The following is a 19,631-nucleotide window of genomic DNA, read 5'->3' as shown; positions in this document are numbered from 1 at the left end:
ACACTGGTGTAATCGAGTTGCTAGTAAAGATATGGCAGAGGCGGGTCTGCCAAGGGGATTGGGGTTCTTGAATTTTTTTAGGGAAAAAAAGACTAACTCCTTCTATCCAGCACAGAGCTGAGTGAAGGCTCCTCTGTACTGTCCCATTTCTGCCTTGGTGAGTCCACTCTCAAGGTGTGCGGGACGTGAAGTGAGAGGCTTTTAACCTTTCAAGAACTGCCGTCTGACATTTTTCCAACCTGGTTCTAACCTAATCCTGCAATTCCAGCTCTTCTCATTCTATTTTCTCTACCAGGATATTTTGTGTTTCTTCCAGGCAGGCTGCTGCTGCTGCAGCTAAGTCGCTTCAGTCCTGTCCGACTCTGTGTGACCCCATAGATGGAACCCCACCAGGCTCCCCTGTCCCTGGGATTCTCCAGGCAAGAACACTGGAGAGGGTTGCCATTTCCTTCTCCAATGCATGAAAGTGAAAAGTGAAAGGGAAGTCGCTCAGTCGTGTCCGACTCTTAGCGACCCCATGGACTGCAGTCTACCAGGCTCCTCCATCCATGGGATTTTCCAGGCAAGAGTACTGGAGTGGGGTGCCATTGCCTTCTCCATCCAGGCAGGGAAAAGTTAAAAAAAAAAAAAAAAGTTAGACATGTCCAAAAAGCTTCATACAAGCTCCTCTCTTGAGTTGAAGCTTAAAGGAAGGGCATATCCAACATCTTCTATAGCCCCAGAGGCCCTTAATAATCAAATTCCAGAACTTAATGTCCCCTGAGAAGCTATTCTAGCCCTTCTCCCTTATTGACTGGGTGGCTCTTGTATCTTTCCAGACAGATGGACTTCTTCTCCTATTAAAGCTTCATGAGGATAGGTCACCAGACTTCTTGTTCACAACCTTTCTCTTAACAGCTAGCACAGCTATGAAACAAATTCCTGCCAAGTGATGGAATGGAGTAAGTGGCGGGGATGTCACAGCCTACTTGGTTTGCTTTTTTCAATTTTTCAATTTCTTTTTTTAATGTTTACAATGTTGTGTTGGTTTCTGCCATACAGCAACATGAATCAGCCATAATGATACATATATCCCCTCTCTCTTGAGTCTCCCTCCCTTCCCCCATCCACCCCTTCTAGGTCATCACAGAGTGCCAGACTGAGCTCCCTGCGTTATACAGCAACTTGGTTTACTTTAACAACTATCACTGCCGAAAACTTCCCTCTTGAGACTAAGTCAGTGGATTCGAGATAAAGCTGATTCCCTGTGGTCTCCTTGGGACTTCATCTTGCTCCTTATCCAGAGGTGCCTCCCCTGGTTGAAAGATGAAATGGAGACTTGACAAAGAGCAGTGGAAAGATGTGTGCACTGGTCAAACACACACAGGTCGAGGTCCACACAAAGGTGTGTTCTTTGCAGAGCTCTAGAACACTCTCCCCACTGCATCATTACTATCTTGGAAGGTAGGGCCTCTGACTTTGGCAAAACCATTAAGAAAGGTTGGACTGCATTCCAACAAGGCAAGGTGGGGGCACATTCAGAATCAAGCACAAACTCAACCCTTGCTTCCTGAAAAAGTCTCCCTGTTAATATCTGTAGGAGCACCCACTTTTGAGATCCATCTGTTAGACAAAGCTACTTCTAGTACCCTTGGTTGGTCTCCTTAATCTCTGATGTGAGGCTGTGGAAAGTGCATTGGGCTACAAGTCAGTACATCCAGGTTGGGAGACTGGCTCTTCTGTTACCCTAAGTTAAACAATGCTTGCATGCATGCTAAGTTGCCTCAGTCATGTCTGACTCTTTGCGACCCTATGGACCATAGCCTGCCAGAACCCTCTGTCCATGGGATTCTCCAGGCAAGAATCCTGGAGTGGGTTGCCCATTTCCTCCTCCAGGGGATCTTCCCGACTCAGGGAATGGACCCTTACCTCTTACGTCTCCTGCATTGGCAGGTGGGTTCTTTACCACTAGCACCACCTGGAAAGCCCCAAGTGAGACGGGATGCTCCTTAATTTTGCTTCGATAAAGTGAAGACAAGACAAGATTCTCCACAAATTCTCTCCAGAGAATTCTCTCCAGATTTTCTACAGAAATAGAGACAAATTTCTCTGTTGGCCTGCACCTAGAGTCCTACATTACCTTATTCTAGTTCTCAGAGAGCCCTAAAGGTTCTTCCTAACTTTTATTGCCTTTCTTCTCAGAATAACCTGTCCTGCAGCTCCAGGATCCAGGTTCCCCAGGCACATGGAAGAGATAATCTGGCATCTCTGTAAGGGAAGGCTTCTCTCAGTAGAGACAGTGAGATATAAGGGTGCTGGAAGATGAGAACCAAGGATGAAAAATTAATTAGGGAAATAAGCTGTCCAGGAAGGAGCCATCCAGGACACCTGCTAGATAGTACTTCCTGGGGTCAGGCAGTTGAGAGAGGGCTCAGCTGCTCTGGGTGTCACTGTGAACACAGATCATGTCTTTCCTTAAAGTCACCATCAAACTTGTTACAATATTGCTTCTGTTTTATGTTTAGGTTCTTTGGTCCCAAGGTAGGCAGGATCTTAGCTCCCTGACCAGGGATCAAACCCACACCCTGTGAACAGGAAGGTGAAGTCTTAACTACTGGGCTGCCAGAGAAATCCCTAGATCTTTGATCTTGGACCAAGGGGTGGGGAATGAGTTCATGATGCTTAAGACTGGCCAGTGAGGTGTTAACCCAAACGAACTCTTTGTCTCACATTCAGCCCTACTTATATCCCACAACTGTCATAACAGCAGGATGTCATGGGTCCACTCAGAGCCAGAAAGAAGCTGTGATGAAGAGCTTCCTGACCCCAAAGCACGCAGATTGTTCTAACTCTTGTCTACTCGTGGCCTCAAGGATGAGCACTGACTGGTCATTCATTTTAAAATCATCCTTTTCCAAGTGATCCAGAATGATTAGATGGAATCAGAGCTATTCAAGGAAAGCTGCTCAAGCCCAGGAGAGGTCTTTGAGAAGAGATTACGAAAATACGCTTTGAAACATTTCCTGCTTTTCTTTAGAACAGGCTGTACTGACACCTTCTCTCCCATAATCCACCAGTGCAGCAGCCTGTGTTGTGGTCTTACTGCAGTCATTACGTTGATATGCAACTTTGGGAATGTCCCTTAAATTCCCAAACCATCATAATTCCCATCTGCAAATTATAAGGTAAGACTTGTTGGTCATCCCCAACCTAGAGGACAAGTCTGTATCTAACTTAAAATGTGTGAATGTGTGTGTCTTCATTTTCACTATTATTGATTAACACATTTTCAGAAAAGTTGAATTTCTATTGATTTAAAGTCTTTGTTGCTATGTGAATCCACAACTAGCCAATAGCCCAGGAAAGAGAGGCACCATTTGACCTTGGATTTAGGCAATGCCAAGGTGGTGGTGGTGGTGGTGGGGTCTCTGGAAGGACTTGTGTTCCCTATTAACAGCTTGGTTATGGTCACTTAGAGATACACAACTTTTCTTCTACCAAAGATTATCTTTCATAGCAATGTTCCTCATGCATACTTCTTTTTCCCCCTTGCCCCCCAACCCCTGCCAATATCTGCCTTGTAGCTTTCTTAATTATCCAATCTTGTATTTTTTACGTTTTATTTTGCTAGTGTTACCTCTTAGTGTGTTTGCCTAACTCTAAAGCATAAGAATAGTTTTATGATTTGGGATGAGGCAAAATGCTGCCAAGTAGTGGCACGAACTCGGTGGTCTTTCCTTTGCCTTAGTTATCACCACTACCCCTATTTCAGGTTTCCATAGCACCGTGTGTGCCCCCTCATAACAATGCAAACCTATGTATTTCATTTTTCCCGTATCCATCTTCCCCACTAGGCTGGGATCCTAGTCAAGGCAAGTCAGCTTTGCTATCAACTGCCCCTTGGTTACTCTACACATATTTGTGGAATAAAATCTGAATGAAACATGGTTGTCTCTGGACCACAGTTGGTTTCCTGAATCCAGGGACACTCAGCATGCTTGGCCGTCTTCCATTCTGGGACTCACATTTCATGCATTTTCTTGGCCTTTATTTTTTGCCCTGATGGCGGATGATGTACTATTATTACCTTGAAATAACATATTTTCACAGTTTAAATAAGTGGTTTCCAGTATCTCTTATATGTGCAAATGACGCATCTTCACTCCCTTGATAACCTGGAAATCACTTGAGCTCATCTCCCCCCGCCAGCACCCTAGTTTGTTACACAAAGAAACTGAGGAGGTCTCCCAAACCCACTTTATTATGAGGCTTGCTCCCAAGCCTCTGCCCTGATTCTCAGCCATCTTCATCTTCCAGGTAAAGTCTTAGGAGTCAGAGTTCTAGGCACAGAATTCATAGCTTGGAAGCTTGAAAATGTCACCCCCATTTCCATCTCAAAAGGATCTGTGTAGCCCTTTGTGAATGAGCCTAGGAGTCTTAAAGCATCTAAAAGAACCTTTCAGAGTGAAGAGCAAGAGAAAGGCCAGAGTGAGGCGGCCCCATCTGGGTATGGAGTGGTGGCAGCAGGGGCCTGACCTGGGTAGGGAGAAGGTTTCTCATTTAATTGCCTGAATTCAGTTCTGAGATATTTATAGAGTGTTTTTGTTTTTTTCTTTTGACCTCAGCTCCCAGCAAAATCAGCGGTGGTTCTCTTCCTCCTAACATTCTTGTAATTGTCCAGTCTAAGCAAAGATACACCCTTGAAACACTTGTTGTTCTAGAAGGGCTATCAGGAATCCCCTTTCTCTTCCTCCTCCTGATCTTCCATATTCTTCATCTTCTTCATGAGTATCATCATCATCACTACAATCAGTATCCAGTGTTGCCAAGGAAGCATTTTATTCTTTTCAAATACCTTCCCAACTATTGATTCAATTTGGCCCTCACAGTCACTCTGGATGATATTCCAGTAGGGATTCAATATGCCCATTTTCAAGATAGGAAAACTAGAGTTCAGATGGGGAAAGATACTTGTCCAAGATAGAGGCAAGGATAAAACCTGGATACCTCTCTTCTGAAAGTAGTGAGACAGAAGGTTTTTTTTTTTTTTTTTTTTGTGGGGGTGGGATGGTGAATAAGGAGGTGGAGGATGGGCAAACGAGAAGGGGCAGGTCAGACCAGGAAGATCTAGAAGGCAGAACCAAGGGACTGAAGTTTTAAAGATGTGAAACTCAGATGAAGACTCCCAGTACCATGGAACTGAGAGGACCACTCTTTCCAGAACTTCAAATTGGGTCTTGTTTAGTTGCTAAGTCGTATCCAACTCTTTTGCAACCTCAAGGACTATGGATTACCAGGCTCTTCTGTTCATGGGATTTCCCAGGCAAGAAAACTGGAGTGGGTTGCCATTTCCTAATCCAAGGGATCTTCCCAACCCAGGGATTGAACTGGAGTTTCCTGCTTGGCAGATGGATTCTTTGCTGCTCAACCACCTGGGAAGCCCCAAAATTGGGTCTGAGAGGCTTATAATGGTGCAGGGAATTCCCATCAAATGACCACATCCTTCCAACTCTGAAGTGAGGGCTTCCATAGACAGTCTTAAGATAAATGGGGCTCCTGAATGTTTCTGTTATTATTGCTGTTGTATTTTGAGCTGGGAGGTATCAGTTAAAAGCTCAAGGCATTCATACCTTTCAGGTACAAACTATTATATGCAAAAAGCAATGAACAAGAGAATAATGCTAGCGGCACTATTTGGAAGGATGGATTCTCCCTTTCTCATCTTTGAACCACTCACAGCCGCATTTCCAGAGCTGTGAATCATCCATTCAAGGGAAGGGAGGGGAATAGAATGTTAAATACAATTTATGCTTCGCTAATTGAAATCAAATGCAAAATTCAGTCTCCTGTGAGTTGCCAAGCTTATGTTTAAGTAGGGTGGAAGTGTCATTAACCGAGACCGTTTTCATAGGCTGACTTAGCTTTGATGGATAGGAAGCAATTCCTTTGTCAAGTTTCCCCACCAACGAAGGGGATGTGGCTTGGTGACTCGTTCCGAGTCACAAGAATCAAGCTAGAGAAGACATTGCCGAAAAGAGAACTCAAACGTGCCAAGTTGGCATTTCTCTTCAGAACCATGAGCTTTCACCCATATCACCAAACAGACGCTTAAAACAAAAATTCTCCAAATATCAAGGCTTAGGCCTCTGCCTAGTTCTCCAGAGAACTTTAGCCTGCTGCTCTATGCAAGAGGGATAAATAAATACTTAGAGTTTCCTACTTTGATTTCCCAGGTCAGAATGGCTTGTTAACAATGGCTAACCATTAAAAAAAAGGATTTGCTTTTCCTAGCTAAGTGAGGATGCATACTCACTAGATTTCTTTTTTAAGCAGCATTTGAGGGCTTCCCTGGTGGCTCAGACAGTAGAGAACCTGCCTGCAATGTGAGAGACCTGGGTTCAATCCCTGAGTCGGGAAGATTCCCCTGGAGGAGGAAATGGCAACCCACTCCAGTATTCTTGCCTTGGGAATGTCATGGACATAGGATCCTGGTGGGCTACAGTCTATGGGGTCACAAAGCATTGGACACGACTGAGTGACTAATGCTTTAAGGTCTTGACATTCTGGGTTTATAGGGATAGGTAGAGAGCCAGGGAGGTGGGACATGGACATCGGTGTGACTGAGGGGCTGAGCTAATGTGTGGCCATCCACTATTATAAGAGATGCAGTGGGCTAGAGCAGTGGGCATTCTCGCGGGCATGCATGCACAGGCTTAGTCATGTTTGACTCTTTGTGACCTTATGGACTGTAGCCTGCAAAACTCCTCTATCCATGAGATTTTCCAAGCAAGAATATGGGCGTGGGTTGCCATTTCCTTCTCTAGGGGATCTTCCTGATCCAGGGTTTCCTGAATTGGCAGGTAGTTTCTTTATTGCTGAGCCACCAGGGAAGCCCACTGGTCATTCTTAGCTCATGGAAAAAATATCTTTAAAGTTTTCCTACCATGAGCTGCTCCTTTGACCTCCTAAGTTATAAGATTGCCCCTTACTTAGCTGTCATTGAACTCCAAAAGAGACCTATTCCTCCAAGGGAGCCATCAATCCTAGGGACCATCTCATTCAGAAGTGATCCTCACAAAGGCATGAAAGCAGGGGAGGAAGGAGGATGAGAGGGACAAAGAAATACACAGGTGAGACTTCCCTCATTCTCAATCCCAGCTTCCATAACACTATTTTTGAAAGGGTAGATGTCTGAGCCCCACCCGAGAGAGTCTAACCCTTTAAAAATTCTGCAATGCAGCTTAGGACGTTGTAGCTTGAAAATACCCCCCACAGCTGCCTCTAATACATAATCAGAGCCACTCCTTGCTTTGCTCATGAAGGTAGATACTTAGTGTTAGTTACTCAGTTGTGTTTGACTCTTTGCAACCCCATGGACTGTAGCCCATCAGGCTCCTCTGTGCATGGAATTCTCCAAGCAAGAATACCAGAGTGGGTTGTCATTCCCTACTGCAGGGAGATCTTCCTGACCCAGGGACTGAAAACTGCGTCTCCTGCGTTGCAGGCAGCTTCTTTACTATCTGAGCCACCCAGGAAGCTCTTGCTCATAGAACAAGGCTCCAAATCAGTCATCCCACAGTACATTCTTCTGATCAGGCAGGCCCTATCTTCTTTCAAATAGGTGTGGATGTGTACCTGTCGCACAGTTTTATTTGTATCTTCTTTTACTTTGGTGGTTTAATCACTAAGTCATGTCTGACTCTTGTGACCCCATGGACTGTAGCCCACCGGGCTTCTCTGTCCATGGAATTTTCCAGGCAAGAATACTTGAGTGGGTAGCCATTCTCTTCTCCAGGGCATCTTCCCAACCCAGGGATGGAACCCACCTCTTCAGCATGGCAGGCAGATTCTTTACCACTGAGCCACCAGGGAAATCCTTTTTACTTTGGTAGTAAAGGGATATATGCTGCCTTCAACTCAGTAACTATTTTTTTAATCTGGAAAAAAATTGTCAGATTGTTTCTGAATCTTGCACATCAGTGTGTTCCTTGCCAGGATGGGTTAAGAGGGGAGGACACTGCACCCTTTACAGAAACTGCTTCCTTTGTGCTATTTCAAGAATCATCCTGCCCTGCAGATAGAATTCCCTGGCAGAGTCGATAACCTGGGTTGTCCTGGCTATCCCAGAGAAGGGATACTCCCAGAATTCAGAGGAGTGGAGGTGGGAATGCAGGTAACCAATACAAACACACCATCAAAATCCATCAATCAGATTGCATTAAGCTTTATAACAACACAGTTTTCAGTTAGCGGGAGAAATGACAGTTTAATAACAGTTGAACAGATTTCACTCCCTCCCCCCTCATACATATTTCCAATTTTGCTAGAACAGTTCCTGGTTCTGAAGATCTGTGAAGAGTGTTTTATGTCAAATGCTGCATTTTAATGGAATCAAACTAATGGGAAGGGACATTTGATGCAGCAGCCCTTGATGGGGGTGTCCGCAGACAGCCCTTACCCTCCCCCACCCCCGACACTGGGTCTGACAAAAGGAGTCAGCCTGCTTGTTGCTGCCCCAATATGTGCCATCTCTGAATCGAGCAAACGAAGCATGAGATGACCACGAAGGGGAGACGGTGGGACAAAGAGAGAGATGGTGATCAATCCCCTGTGGGTTGGGTTGCTAAGGGTTGGTTATTCATGACAAAAGACATGCCAGCTCTCTGGTCCCTGCCCCTCTGGGGACCCTAAAGGACAGAGCCCCTCCAATAGCTTGTCTCAGATCCATGCTGCTGAGAGGCTCAGAGATGGAGACCTCCCACCAAGAAGACTGGTTTTCTTTTTTCACTCCCAGAGATGCGCATTCATCTTTCCTAACCTCAGAGCTCTGGGCTCAGCTGCAACTCCCTTGCTCTAGAGCAGTCCTGTGAGCCTGATTCTAAGGAGGGCCTAGGCTAAGCTTCCTTACTACCCAGGATACTCATGAGGAGAGGGACCCAACTGCCCTTCGAAGGCTCTTAGAAGGAAGGCTTCCAGGGATGTCAGCTTTTTTTTTTTTTTTTTTGGTGAGGAACGTGCATGCCTCTGCCTTCATCAGATGAGGAGTGAGGAAGTCAAAGGGTTGTGGGATGAGACCTTTAAGGAGAAGGCTTGAGACACCTTAAGAGGGAGGGTCTTGCTCCCTAGGAGTCCTGGAGCAAGCAGCCACAATTAGTATTCTGGCGAAATGCCAAAGCAGAGGTTGATCGAGCAGGGGGCCTTTGCCAGATATGGAGCTAGAACTCGGGCTTCTCAAAGTGAGAGGCCCCTGCCCAAAGTAGACCTTCCCTTCTTTCTTATCATTTAAACAAACATTCACGGCACTGTCTCTGACCTTGACAGCTATTTATCCTGTCTTCAGCAGAAGACAAGAATTAGCAGTGGATTCTGGTGGCCAGCTGGTCAACCAGATGCTGCTACCCAGGCAGGCCTGGTACCCTATCATCATGCCAGGGGATCCATCTCTCTGCCTAAGCCGACAGCGTTGGAAGCAATCCTGACTGGACAAAGGAGGAGATCTACTTGGCACCCCAGCAAGGCTGAGGCTGCAGACCCTGGGGGATTCAGGACTCGGGTCAGGAGCCTCCCTAGCAACTTGCCAGCCTTCCCACCACATCGTGAGCCTCATTTATCACCCTCTTCCTGTTCCCACTGGAAATCTTGACCAGTCATTTGGTAAAACATCATGTTGAAGGGTTTGTAGAACTTCCGCAGTCTGTGGATCACATCCGGGTCAATGCGAGGATGAGTCCGACCCTTGCTCTTGCCTAAGCACCTGGGGGCACTGCTGTCTTCTGGCTTCTTTAAGCAAGGGAACCCCTTGGTTTTGTTGAAATAGAAATGTTTCTCAGTCACAACACGCTTGAGGCCTAGAAAATCCTGTACTTTGGCCATTTCCCCAGCAGGGTCCACTATGAGTCGCTCACCGCTGACGAAGAGGATCTGAGAGAGGGGGAAATACTGGAGCCAGTTTTCCAGATGCAGAGCATAGATCCCTATTCGAATGGCACTCCAGGAGGCATCGATCAGCCCTAGGGTCCGATTTTTGAAGGCCAGCACCTCGAAGGTGGGGATCTCGGGTTTCTTTGACAGTGTCTGGGTGTAGTCGGAGATGGCCCTGGTCACGGGGTTCCTCACCACCACGATGAGTTTGATGTCCTTGGCCATGGAGTGGATGCGCTTGGGAGCCTCGTTTGTCACAAAGTAACTTGGCGTCTTCTCCATGGTTAACTGCCCATCCAAAGTCTTGGGCATCACATTTCTAGAAGAAGGAGGAAAACAAAAGAGTGGTTATTCGTATCCAGAAATAACTGAACTTGTCCCACGAAACATATGATATAAACAGCTCAATGGGGGAGCTACCAAATAAAATTCATATACACTCGGAAGTTCTTTTTAGACGTGTTATTTGCTCAGTCGTGTCTGAATCTTTGCGACCCCATGGACTGTAGACCCCCGAGCTCCTCTGTCCATGAAATTCTCCAGGCAAAAATATTGGAGTGGGCAGCCATTCCCTTCTTTAGGAGATCTTCCTGCCCCAGAAATTGAAGATGGGTCTTTTACACTGCAGGCAGATTCTTTACCATCTGAACTACCAGAGAAGCCCTTTTTAGACTATATGTCCCACTACAGTTCTGATTAAAGTATTTTCATAAAAGGCAGCAAAAAGCTTGTGCATTCATCCTTGGGAATGTTATACACCTGGCATTTAAATTGCAGCTCTATCTCTTGCCAGTTATGTTTAACCTAGTTGGACTCTTAATTTCTCTGTGTATTAGTTTTATAATCTCTGAAATAAAGATAATGATAGCACCTACTTCACATGGTTGTAAAAGGATTAAAAGAGATAATGCTTTTAAAGCATTTAGCACAGAAGCTGGCATGTGTAAGAGCTTAATAAATCAAGGATAGGATTGTTGTAGTGGCTTTCAGAAAGTGTTTGAGCTCAGCAAGACCTCAAAGGTGATCTAGCCTAAGGGTGGGCAAACTACTACCTGCCTCCTGTTTTTTTTTTTTTTGTTGTTGTTTTTTTATGGCCCACAGGTAAGAATGACTTCTCATCTTTTAAAGTGAAGTGAAAGTGAAAGTCACTCAGTCATATCCTACTCTTTGCAACCCCATGGACTGTAGTTCGGATGGGAGAGAAACAAAAATAATAAGACTAACATTTTCTGGCACATGAAAATTGTATGTTCACATTTCAATGCTCATAAATAAATTGTCATTGGAACATGGCCACTCATTCCTTTCTGTAAAGTCTGTGGCTGCTTTTTGCATCTACATCAGCAGAGTTGAATAGCTGCAGAGACCATATCACATGCAAATCTGAACATATTTTCTAACTGGCCCTTTAAGATGTCATTTGCTGACCCCTAACCTAGATGAAAAGGTCCATCTCGTCAAAGCCATGTTTTTTGCAGTAGTCACATATGGATGTGAGAGTTGGACTATAAAGAAGGCTGGGCGCCAAAGAATTGGTGCTTTCGAACTGCGGTGTTGGAGAAGACTCTTGAGCGTCCCTTGGACTGCAAGGAGATCCAACCAGTCAATCCTAAAGGAAATCAACCCTGAATATTCACTGGAAGGACTGATGCTGAAGCTGAAACTCCAGTACTTTGGCCACCTGATATGAAGAGTCAACTCACTGGAAAAGACCCTGATGCTGGGGAAGATAGAAGGCAGGAGGAGAAGGAGACAATAGAGGATGAGATGGTCGGACGGTATCACTGACTCAATGGACAGGCGTTTGAGCAGGCTCCGGGAAATGGTGACGGACAGGGAAGCCTGGTGTGCTGTAGTCCGTGGGGTTGCAAAGAGTCAGATATGACCAAGCGACTGAACAAGAGCAAACCTAGCCAAAGGGTTTCCATGGTGGTTCAGTGGTAAAGAATCTGCCTGAAATGCCCGAGACTCGAGTTCAATTCCCGGGTCGGGAAGATTCCCTGGAGAAGGAAATGGCAACCCACTTGAGTATTCTTGCCTGGGCAGAGGAGCCTGATGGGCTACAGTCTGTGGGGTAGCAAGTGAGTTGTATATGGCTGAGTGACTAAACACACAATCGTCCAACCTAGTCCAAAGGTGTGTTTATGCAAATGAGGAAAATGAAGCCCAGAGACCGGGAATCAGGCAGGTTTTGTGACTTCAGCAAGTTGAATCACATCCCTGAGCCTTATTATCTTCATCTTCAAAATCCTGAAACTTAGCTCAAGTTCAGCTGAGAATGAAATGAATGACATCTATCAACAGCGTGACATAGAGTGTGACAACATCTGGCACAGAACTGGTTTCATCCATGGGATTTCTTCCTTCTTGGCTCCCAAGTTTGCTCAGTAAGGCCATGATAGGTCCCACATGTGTGTGCTCAGTTGCTTCAGTCGTGTCTGACTCTTTGTGCACTGGACTGTAGCCCACCAGTCCCCTCTATCCATGGGATTCTCCAGGCAAGAATCCTGGAGTGGGTTGCCATGACCTCCTCCAGGGGATATTTCCAACCCAGAGATCGAACCCACATCTCCTGTGTTTCCTGCATTGCAGGGGGATTCTTTACCGCTGAGCCACTGGGGAAGCCTGATAGATCCCACACCAGGTCCCATATCTCTTGGTTTCCTTCCCAGGGTTGCTTCTTAAACCCATCCCTCCATCCCTGTTCACCTTCAGAGTGGCCTTGTCTTATTTGGGAGCTTCAAGGGACTAAAGGAGTTTGATGCTATTGGTCCTCCAATACCAATGTGGCCGGTCTATCAGTGAGAAAATGAGGCTCAAGATCCTATTATACAGTCAATTTGCTGTAGGTAGGCATATGTGGACCAAAGTTAATTGACGATAAACCCGTTCCATACCTGTTGGTACAGCAGGCCATCTGCCATCTTGTACTCCATTAAGTCTATTCACTTCTGAGCCTTGCACCAAAGTGGTACATTTAGGATTACACAAGACCTCTTTGTTATGATGACACGCTTTTAAATGTCTCAGCTAATAAAACTAATACAGACAAAGATCCCTCAGCTTCCCCTACCATAATTGAATTTATTTACTATCGCCTGTGTGGAGAAAGAATGACTTTTCTTTTATCTCTAATTCACATGCTCTGTCAATAATTAATTGCTACTGGGTTTTGAGCTTTCTCGGCAAGCACTTTTATTAGGCAAGAGGAATGTGCCTCTTGTCTAATGCAGAGATATTCACATGGAGTTTGATGTCGTTTGGGTATCATGATTGGGCAGTGAGCAGTTTTCAGATCAAAGCAATAGCTCTGGCCATAAGTAATCATACTCATCTTGAACAGACATCATCTCCCCAGTATTTTGAAGGTCTTCACATTTCTGTGCCTCTTTGGTTTTCGTCAGATTTAATTATGTTGCTTGGAGGGACAGTGCTAAGGAACATAGTTTTGGGGGAGTCACACTTGTCTGATTTCAGAGTTCTGACTACCCATATCACCTTGATGAAGTGACTAAACCAACCAGTATTCTTGGGCTTCCCTTGTGGCTCAGCTGGTAAAGAATCTGCCTACAATGAGGGAGACCTGGGTTCGATCCCTGGGTTGGGAAGATTCCCTGGAGAAGGGAAAGGCTACCCGCTCCAGTATTCTGGGCTGGATAATTCCATGAACTGTATGGTCCCTGGGGTCACAAAGAGTCAAATACAACTGAGCCACTTTCACTTTCACAAACCACTCTGACTCTCCATTTCCTCATCCAAAATATAGGGTTAATAAGTGAAAGTGTTAGTCACTCACTCATGACTGACTCTTTGTGACCCCATGGACGGTAGCCCCCCAGGCTCCTCTGTCCGTGGAATTCTCCAGGCAAGAATACTGGAGTGGGTAGCCATTCTCTTCTCCAGGGCAATCATCCTGACCTAAGGAGTGAACTTGGATCTCCTGCATTGCAGGCAGAGTCTTTACTGTCCGAGCCACCAGGGAAGCCCAGGGTTAATAAGAGTCCCTCTCTTATAGGATTGTCGAGAAGATAATACAGGTGATTCACTTTGAATAGTGTCCAATGAATGCCAGAATTTTAAAAGCTTAAGCCAGGGGCACACAATCATTGGGACAGCAATTATTAGAGAAGAGTAAGGAGAAAATGTTTATGCCTAACCAAATGGAAAAGTTGAACAACATGGAAACTAAGGAACTGATATAGAAAAATAAAAAAGAATATTCTGATTCAAGCCCATATCATCATACTTCCTGATCAGGGGAGCTGCTATTAGCTTAGCTGGAGGTAAAGGAATATACTGATATCCCACTTTTATTCCAATTAGAGAGATTCTCTTAATTATGAAACTCATGTCATAGTATAAAAATACTAAATAAATGTTGATGCAAAAAATACTAAAGATAAGATATTTTTAATACATGGCCTTTTCAGAATTTTGCCCCTCAGTATATATACATTGCTCTTTTATTTTGTTGCTTTTTTTTTTTTTTTTTTTAAGCTGCTAGGGTTTTCTTCTCATCCGGTCTCTGCCGTTGACTTCTTAGAGCTCAGTGTTTATCTTTATACTGACCTCGTTCAAATTCATCTCCTTCACTTCAGCTAATTGCTGCAGTCTGTCAAGATCTTTGTGGATCTTGAGTTTTTTATCTGAAGCGTCTGAGATAAATGGTATCCAGCCTGTAAGCCAGTGTATATAGAGGAGTAAGTGTGTGCCTAGTTCAGTGATCAATGCAAAAAAAATGGTATCCAGTCCTTATGGCTGAGACGGTAAAGAATCTGCCTGCAAAGCAGGAGACCTGGGTTCGATCCCTGGGTTGAGAAGATCCCCTGGAGGAGGGAATGGCAACCCACTCTAGTATTCTTGCCTAGAGAATTCCACGGACAGAGGAGCCTGGCAGGCTACAGTCCATGGGGTCAAAAAGCGTTGGACACAACTGAGCGACTTTCACTTTTATTTTTCAAGCCCGTGTGTATATAGGGAAGTAAGTGTGTGCCTAGCTCAGTGATTGATGCAAACAGCCATGAGAGGAGGGGGCTAGAGAAGGCAACAGAGAGAGCAGTGGGGAACAGAGATGCCTAAATGGCTTTGATTGTCATGTTACAGATAGATACCACCATGCATTTGAGAGTTCCCACATTTGGGGCATACATGGGAAAACCATCTCATTTGTGGAATCTAGAAAAATGGTATAGATGAACCTATTTCCAGGGCAGGAATTGTGACACAGACATAGAGGACTGACATATGGACATGGGATGGGGGGAGGGGACGGTGGAATGAATTGGGAGATTGGAATTGACATATATACACTGTTATTCGTAAAATAGCTAGCTAGTGGGAAGCAGCTATATAGCACAGGCAGCTCAGCTCAGTGCTCTGTGATGACCCTAGAGGGGTGAGATGGAGGTGGGAGGTAAGTCCGAGAGGGAGGGGATATATGTATACTTATAGCTCATTCACTTCAGAAACTAACACAGTGTTATAAAGCAATTATACTCCAATTTAAAAAAAAGATACAACTATTGTTGTGTGAGATATACAGGAATTTTTGCCAGTAACAAGGTGTCCAGTAGATGCTCAAAATCAATGAAGTAGCAGTCCCCCCTTTCCAAAAAAGATTCTGAATCAGTTATATTCATTCATTCATTCCGTAAATGCTTACATCCATAAATGGCAATATACTAGTGAACACGACAAGGCCCTTCCCCCCACAGAGCTTCCAGTATAACTGCTACCTCCGATAAAAGGAGAGTTCTCTGTAGTATCACATAAATAACTATTTCGATCAAAAGAGCAGGTATTATTACTTTTCACTTTTACAAAGAAGGAACCAGACTCAGAACCTGAAGATACTTTTTCAAAGTTTCACTGGGTGAGCTTATTCTTGGCTCCTAAGTTCAATGGCCAAGCAAACATCTACCCCCAGTTCAGCTCAGTTCAGTTCAGTCGCTCAGTTGTGTCCGACTCTTTGCGACCCCATGAATCGCAGCATGCCAGGCCTCCTTGTCCATCACCAACTCCCGGAGTTCACTCAGACTCACGTCCATCGAGTCAGTGATGCCATCCAGCCATCTCATCCTCAGTCGTCCCCTTCTTCTCCTGCCCCCAATCCCTCCCAGCATCAAAGTCTTTTCCAATGAGTCCTGGCAGATAGCAGGTGCTCGGTAAATATCTGTTGAGTGAATAAATGAGTAAGCCATTAGGCTCCTGTTCTAAGGCTTTGTTGTGATAGGTTTTGCTGCCCTAATCTCACCAATTCTCAGCCCTTATTCTCACCAATCAACTCACCTGGGTCCTTATTTCAGCAGCAATTTCTTTACCTAGAAATAGCTAGATATTTCTAGATATCTATCTGTCTATCTATCTAGGTATTTCTATATCCAGCGATTTCTATATCTAGAAATAGAGCCTCCCTCTTCCTAAAAAAAGAAAATAAAAAAACAACCAGAGGAGACAGCTCTCTAAGGTGTGAGACCAACCCCTCCCCACACGGGCTTTGAAAATTATCTCCTTCTACAGTCTCAGGAATTTTTCATCCCAACTTTCCTTCTCTTGGTTTTAGGTAAGTTCTTTTCGACTGGATCTGACATTTCACTCTGCCCATGCTCTCACATCTTTATGTGCTTGAGGAATGGGGAGGTGACCAGTCATGCCAGAGGGGAGTGAGCAAAGCTAAGAAAGTAAAAAAAAAAAGGTCAGGGGGTGTGGAGGAAAAGACCATGAGGTTGGGGGGTGCTGGTTCTTATGGGCCACAGGCAAGACACTGGGTTTTATTCCATATGTGTTGAGAAACCATTGGAGAACTTGAAATAGGAGAACGTAAGCTTTACATTTTCAGAGATCTTTCTCCAGCTGCTTTGCTGAGAACACACGGGTATGTGGCAAGAGCGGAAGGAAGACTGCCTGCTAAGAGGCCATTGCTGGAGGGCAGGTTGGAGATGAGGGTACAGGGCCGCAGGTGGAGAGGGCAACCTGGGAAGGAGCGTTCAGAATTGGGATGTCCTTAAAAAGTAGGGCCAACAGTCCTTTAGGATGGGTAGGATGTGTGTGAAGAGAGAGTGTCATAGAAGACTCCAAGACTGTCGGCCTGAGCTGATGATTAAGTAGTGGTTATCAAAGTGTAGAACACTGGAAAAGAAGCCAGTTTCAGGGGAAGAAACCACATCTGACTTTGGACTTGTAATCTGAGATAGTCACATGGAGGAGTGGATACGGGAGTCTGAAACTCAAGCGAGGTTCCAGTTGGAGGTGGACATTTACATGACGTGTTCACAATCTACTTGCCAGAAAAGCAGGGTGAAGGGATGTCAGAGTCTCTTCACCTTCACTAGGAGAAGGTGGGACATGACCTTTGCCTATCTGGGGAGTCCTTCTGAAGAGACACAGGAGACACGGGTTTGATCCCTGAGTCGGGAATATCCACCGGAGGAGGAAATGGCAACCCACTCTAGGATTCTAGCCTGAAGAATTCTGTGGACAGAGAAGCCTCGTAAGCTACAGTTCAAAAGGCTCGAAAAGAGTCGGACATGACTGAGTGACTAAGCACGCACCTGAATAGGAAAAGTGTTTAGGCACTGATGTGCAAAAATAAATTTTAACTCCATCACCAAGATTTTCACCAACTCCATTGAATTCCCAGGGTCCCTGATAACTTTCTGTGTTACATAGCTTAAAATAATGCCATTATATGGTTAGGATAATGTCATAATGAGAGAAGGAAATGGCAACCCACTCCAGTATTGTAGCCTGGAAAATTCCAAGGACAGAGGAGCGTGGTGGACTACAGCCCCAGGGGTCCCAAAAGAATCAGACATGACTAAGCAACTGAACCACAAACATCATAATATGGTTGGTTCCCATGCCCTCCATGGCTAAGCTCAGTTTCTGGAAGACTTGGGCAATGTGTCATTCACCTGTGTATCCCCAGTGCTTGACACAGTCCCTACTGCATGGCAGCTGCCCCATAATCATGTGTGGTTGTTGGACGAATGAATGAATGACATACAAATGGAAAGATGATCCTTGGAAGTCAGGAGAAAAGGGGCAGTTTGGAGGGCTCCTCTAAGCGGGTTTCTGGTGCGTGGGGTTCAGCGTTTCTGAATTCCACGTCATCTCCTGTCTGAAGCGCCCTGCACTGCAGCTTGGACCATATGGTGAGGAGACACCACATCTGTGCTTGGAACGGCTTGTTAGCAGTATCTGGGGTGCCCAGAGCAGCCGCAACATCGGCATCGACACACCATCCTGAAGCCGAGAATCATCCCGCAAGACCACGCAGTTGCTCTCACAGCCCCAAATGTTTATGAGACACGAGCCAACACGCTCTCCAAGCTCCCCCAGCTCCGCTCTGCTGGGGGGGTGGGTGGCACTGGGCTGGGCACAAGCCCCATCTGGATGCAGGTCACCATCTGGGACAACAACTCTAACAACAGAGATCCCACAGTAGTTATCAGATGCCGTTTACTGTATGTGCTGTTTGGAGGCTAAGAGTTCAAACTCTGACACCAGATCGAGGCCTCCAAGCACTTTCAGACACTGGGCTCCACAGCCTGGTGGTTAAAAAGCACAGACTCCAGATGAACCGAATCTGGATTCACTTACTGTGACAGAGCAGACCCTCCCCAGGACAGATCCTCCCCATATCCTTCGCTTTAGCTCCTCTCTGAAGTCCCTAGATAATAGTAACTGATGCACATTTCCTGAGTTGTTTTACAGATGCTAAAATTCTCACCAAATTAGAGGTTAACTATCAATACTAGTTATCTAGTTATCAATACTAGATAACCATGAGCACACAGCCCCCAGGCTTCTCAGAGCCTGGTAACATTAACGCCTGTGAGGCCACCATCTGCTTGGCTGATACTTCACCATCAATCAGAGAATTGTGCACAAGCGACCACATACCCTGTGGTCGCCCTCCCTCTCTTGGCCTTTAGAAATGCTTTCCTGAAACCTCTCTGGGAGCTTGGGTGTTTGGGGCTCTAGCTCTCATGGACTCCCTGTGTGCTGCCGTGCAATAAGCGTTGAATTTTGCTTCCCCACAACCAGCATCTGGTGTCAGCAGATCGGTTTTATTTTGGGTGGGCGAGTGGACCTAAGTTTGGTTCAGTAATGTTATTAGCTGTATGACTCTGGGCAAATTACCAACCTAATATTTTGTGGCTCCACTGCATAATCTGGAAAAAAAAAAGCTGTCAAATTGATAATACCTATTTCTTAGGGATTTGGGGAAGGTTATATGAGTTAATGGGCTTCCCCGGTGGGGCTAGTGGTGAAGAACCTGCCTGCCAATGCTGGAGATGTAAGAGACACAGGTTTGATCTCTAGGTCGGGAAGATCCCCTGGAGGAGGTCATGGTAACCCAGTATTCTTGCCTGGAGAATCCCATGGACAGAGGAAACTGCAGGGTTACAGTCCATAGGTTTGCAGAGTTTGAACGAATGAAGCGACTTAGCACCCACACATGTGAGTTAATATCTGAAAGAGTGCCTCACAGATAGTAGGTTCTCAATACATTAGTTGTGAATTTTTAAAACAACTTTCTCAAAAAGGTACTACTATCCTCCCCACTTCAGAGGTCAGGAAACTGAGACTCAGTGAAATTAATCTGTTAGTCCAAAGTCACAAGAGGTGGAACTGCAATTCAAATCCCAGGTCCATTCTGCACATTAGCCCAAGCTCTTAGTTACTGCCTCGCAATGTTTCACCAAACAACAGAGGCTCAGCAAAGT

At 45.4% G+C, this 19,631-nt stretch overlaps 1 protein-coding gene across 1 annotated transcript in view; it reads right to left on the bottom strand.

The window, feature by feature from the left end:
* Window positions 1–8,187: 8,187 nt before the first annotated feature.
* The window catches only part of HS3ST4 (heparan sulfate-glucosamine 3-sulfotransferase 4), a 478,184-nt gene continuing 466,740 nt past the window's right edge, over window positions 8,188–19,631 (bottom strand). Inside the window, exon 2 of the mRNA XM_040258188.1 lies at window positions 8,188–10,219. Within this exon, the coding sequence (XP_040114122.1) occupies window positions 9,583–10,219 (637 nt within the window). The 3' untranslated portion in view covers window positions 8,188–9,582. The remainder of the gene's footprint in view (window positions 10,220–19,631) is intronic.

This window comes from Oryx dammah, unplaced genomic scaffold, assembly GCF_014754425.2.
Source record: "Oryx dammah isolate SB20612 unplaced genomic scaffold, SCBI_Odam_1.1 HiC_scaffold_2, whole genome shotgun sequence".
In the NCBI taxonomy this organism is placed as follows: Eukaryota; Metazoa; Chordata; class Mammalia; order Artiodactyla; family Bovidae; genus Oryx; species Oryx dammah.
Note: the sequence above shows the minus strand (reverse complement) of the source record. Positions and strands in the feature narration are given on the sequence as shown.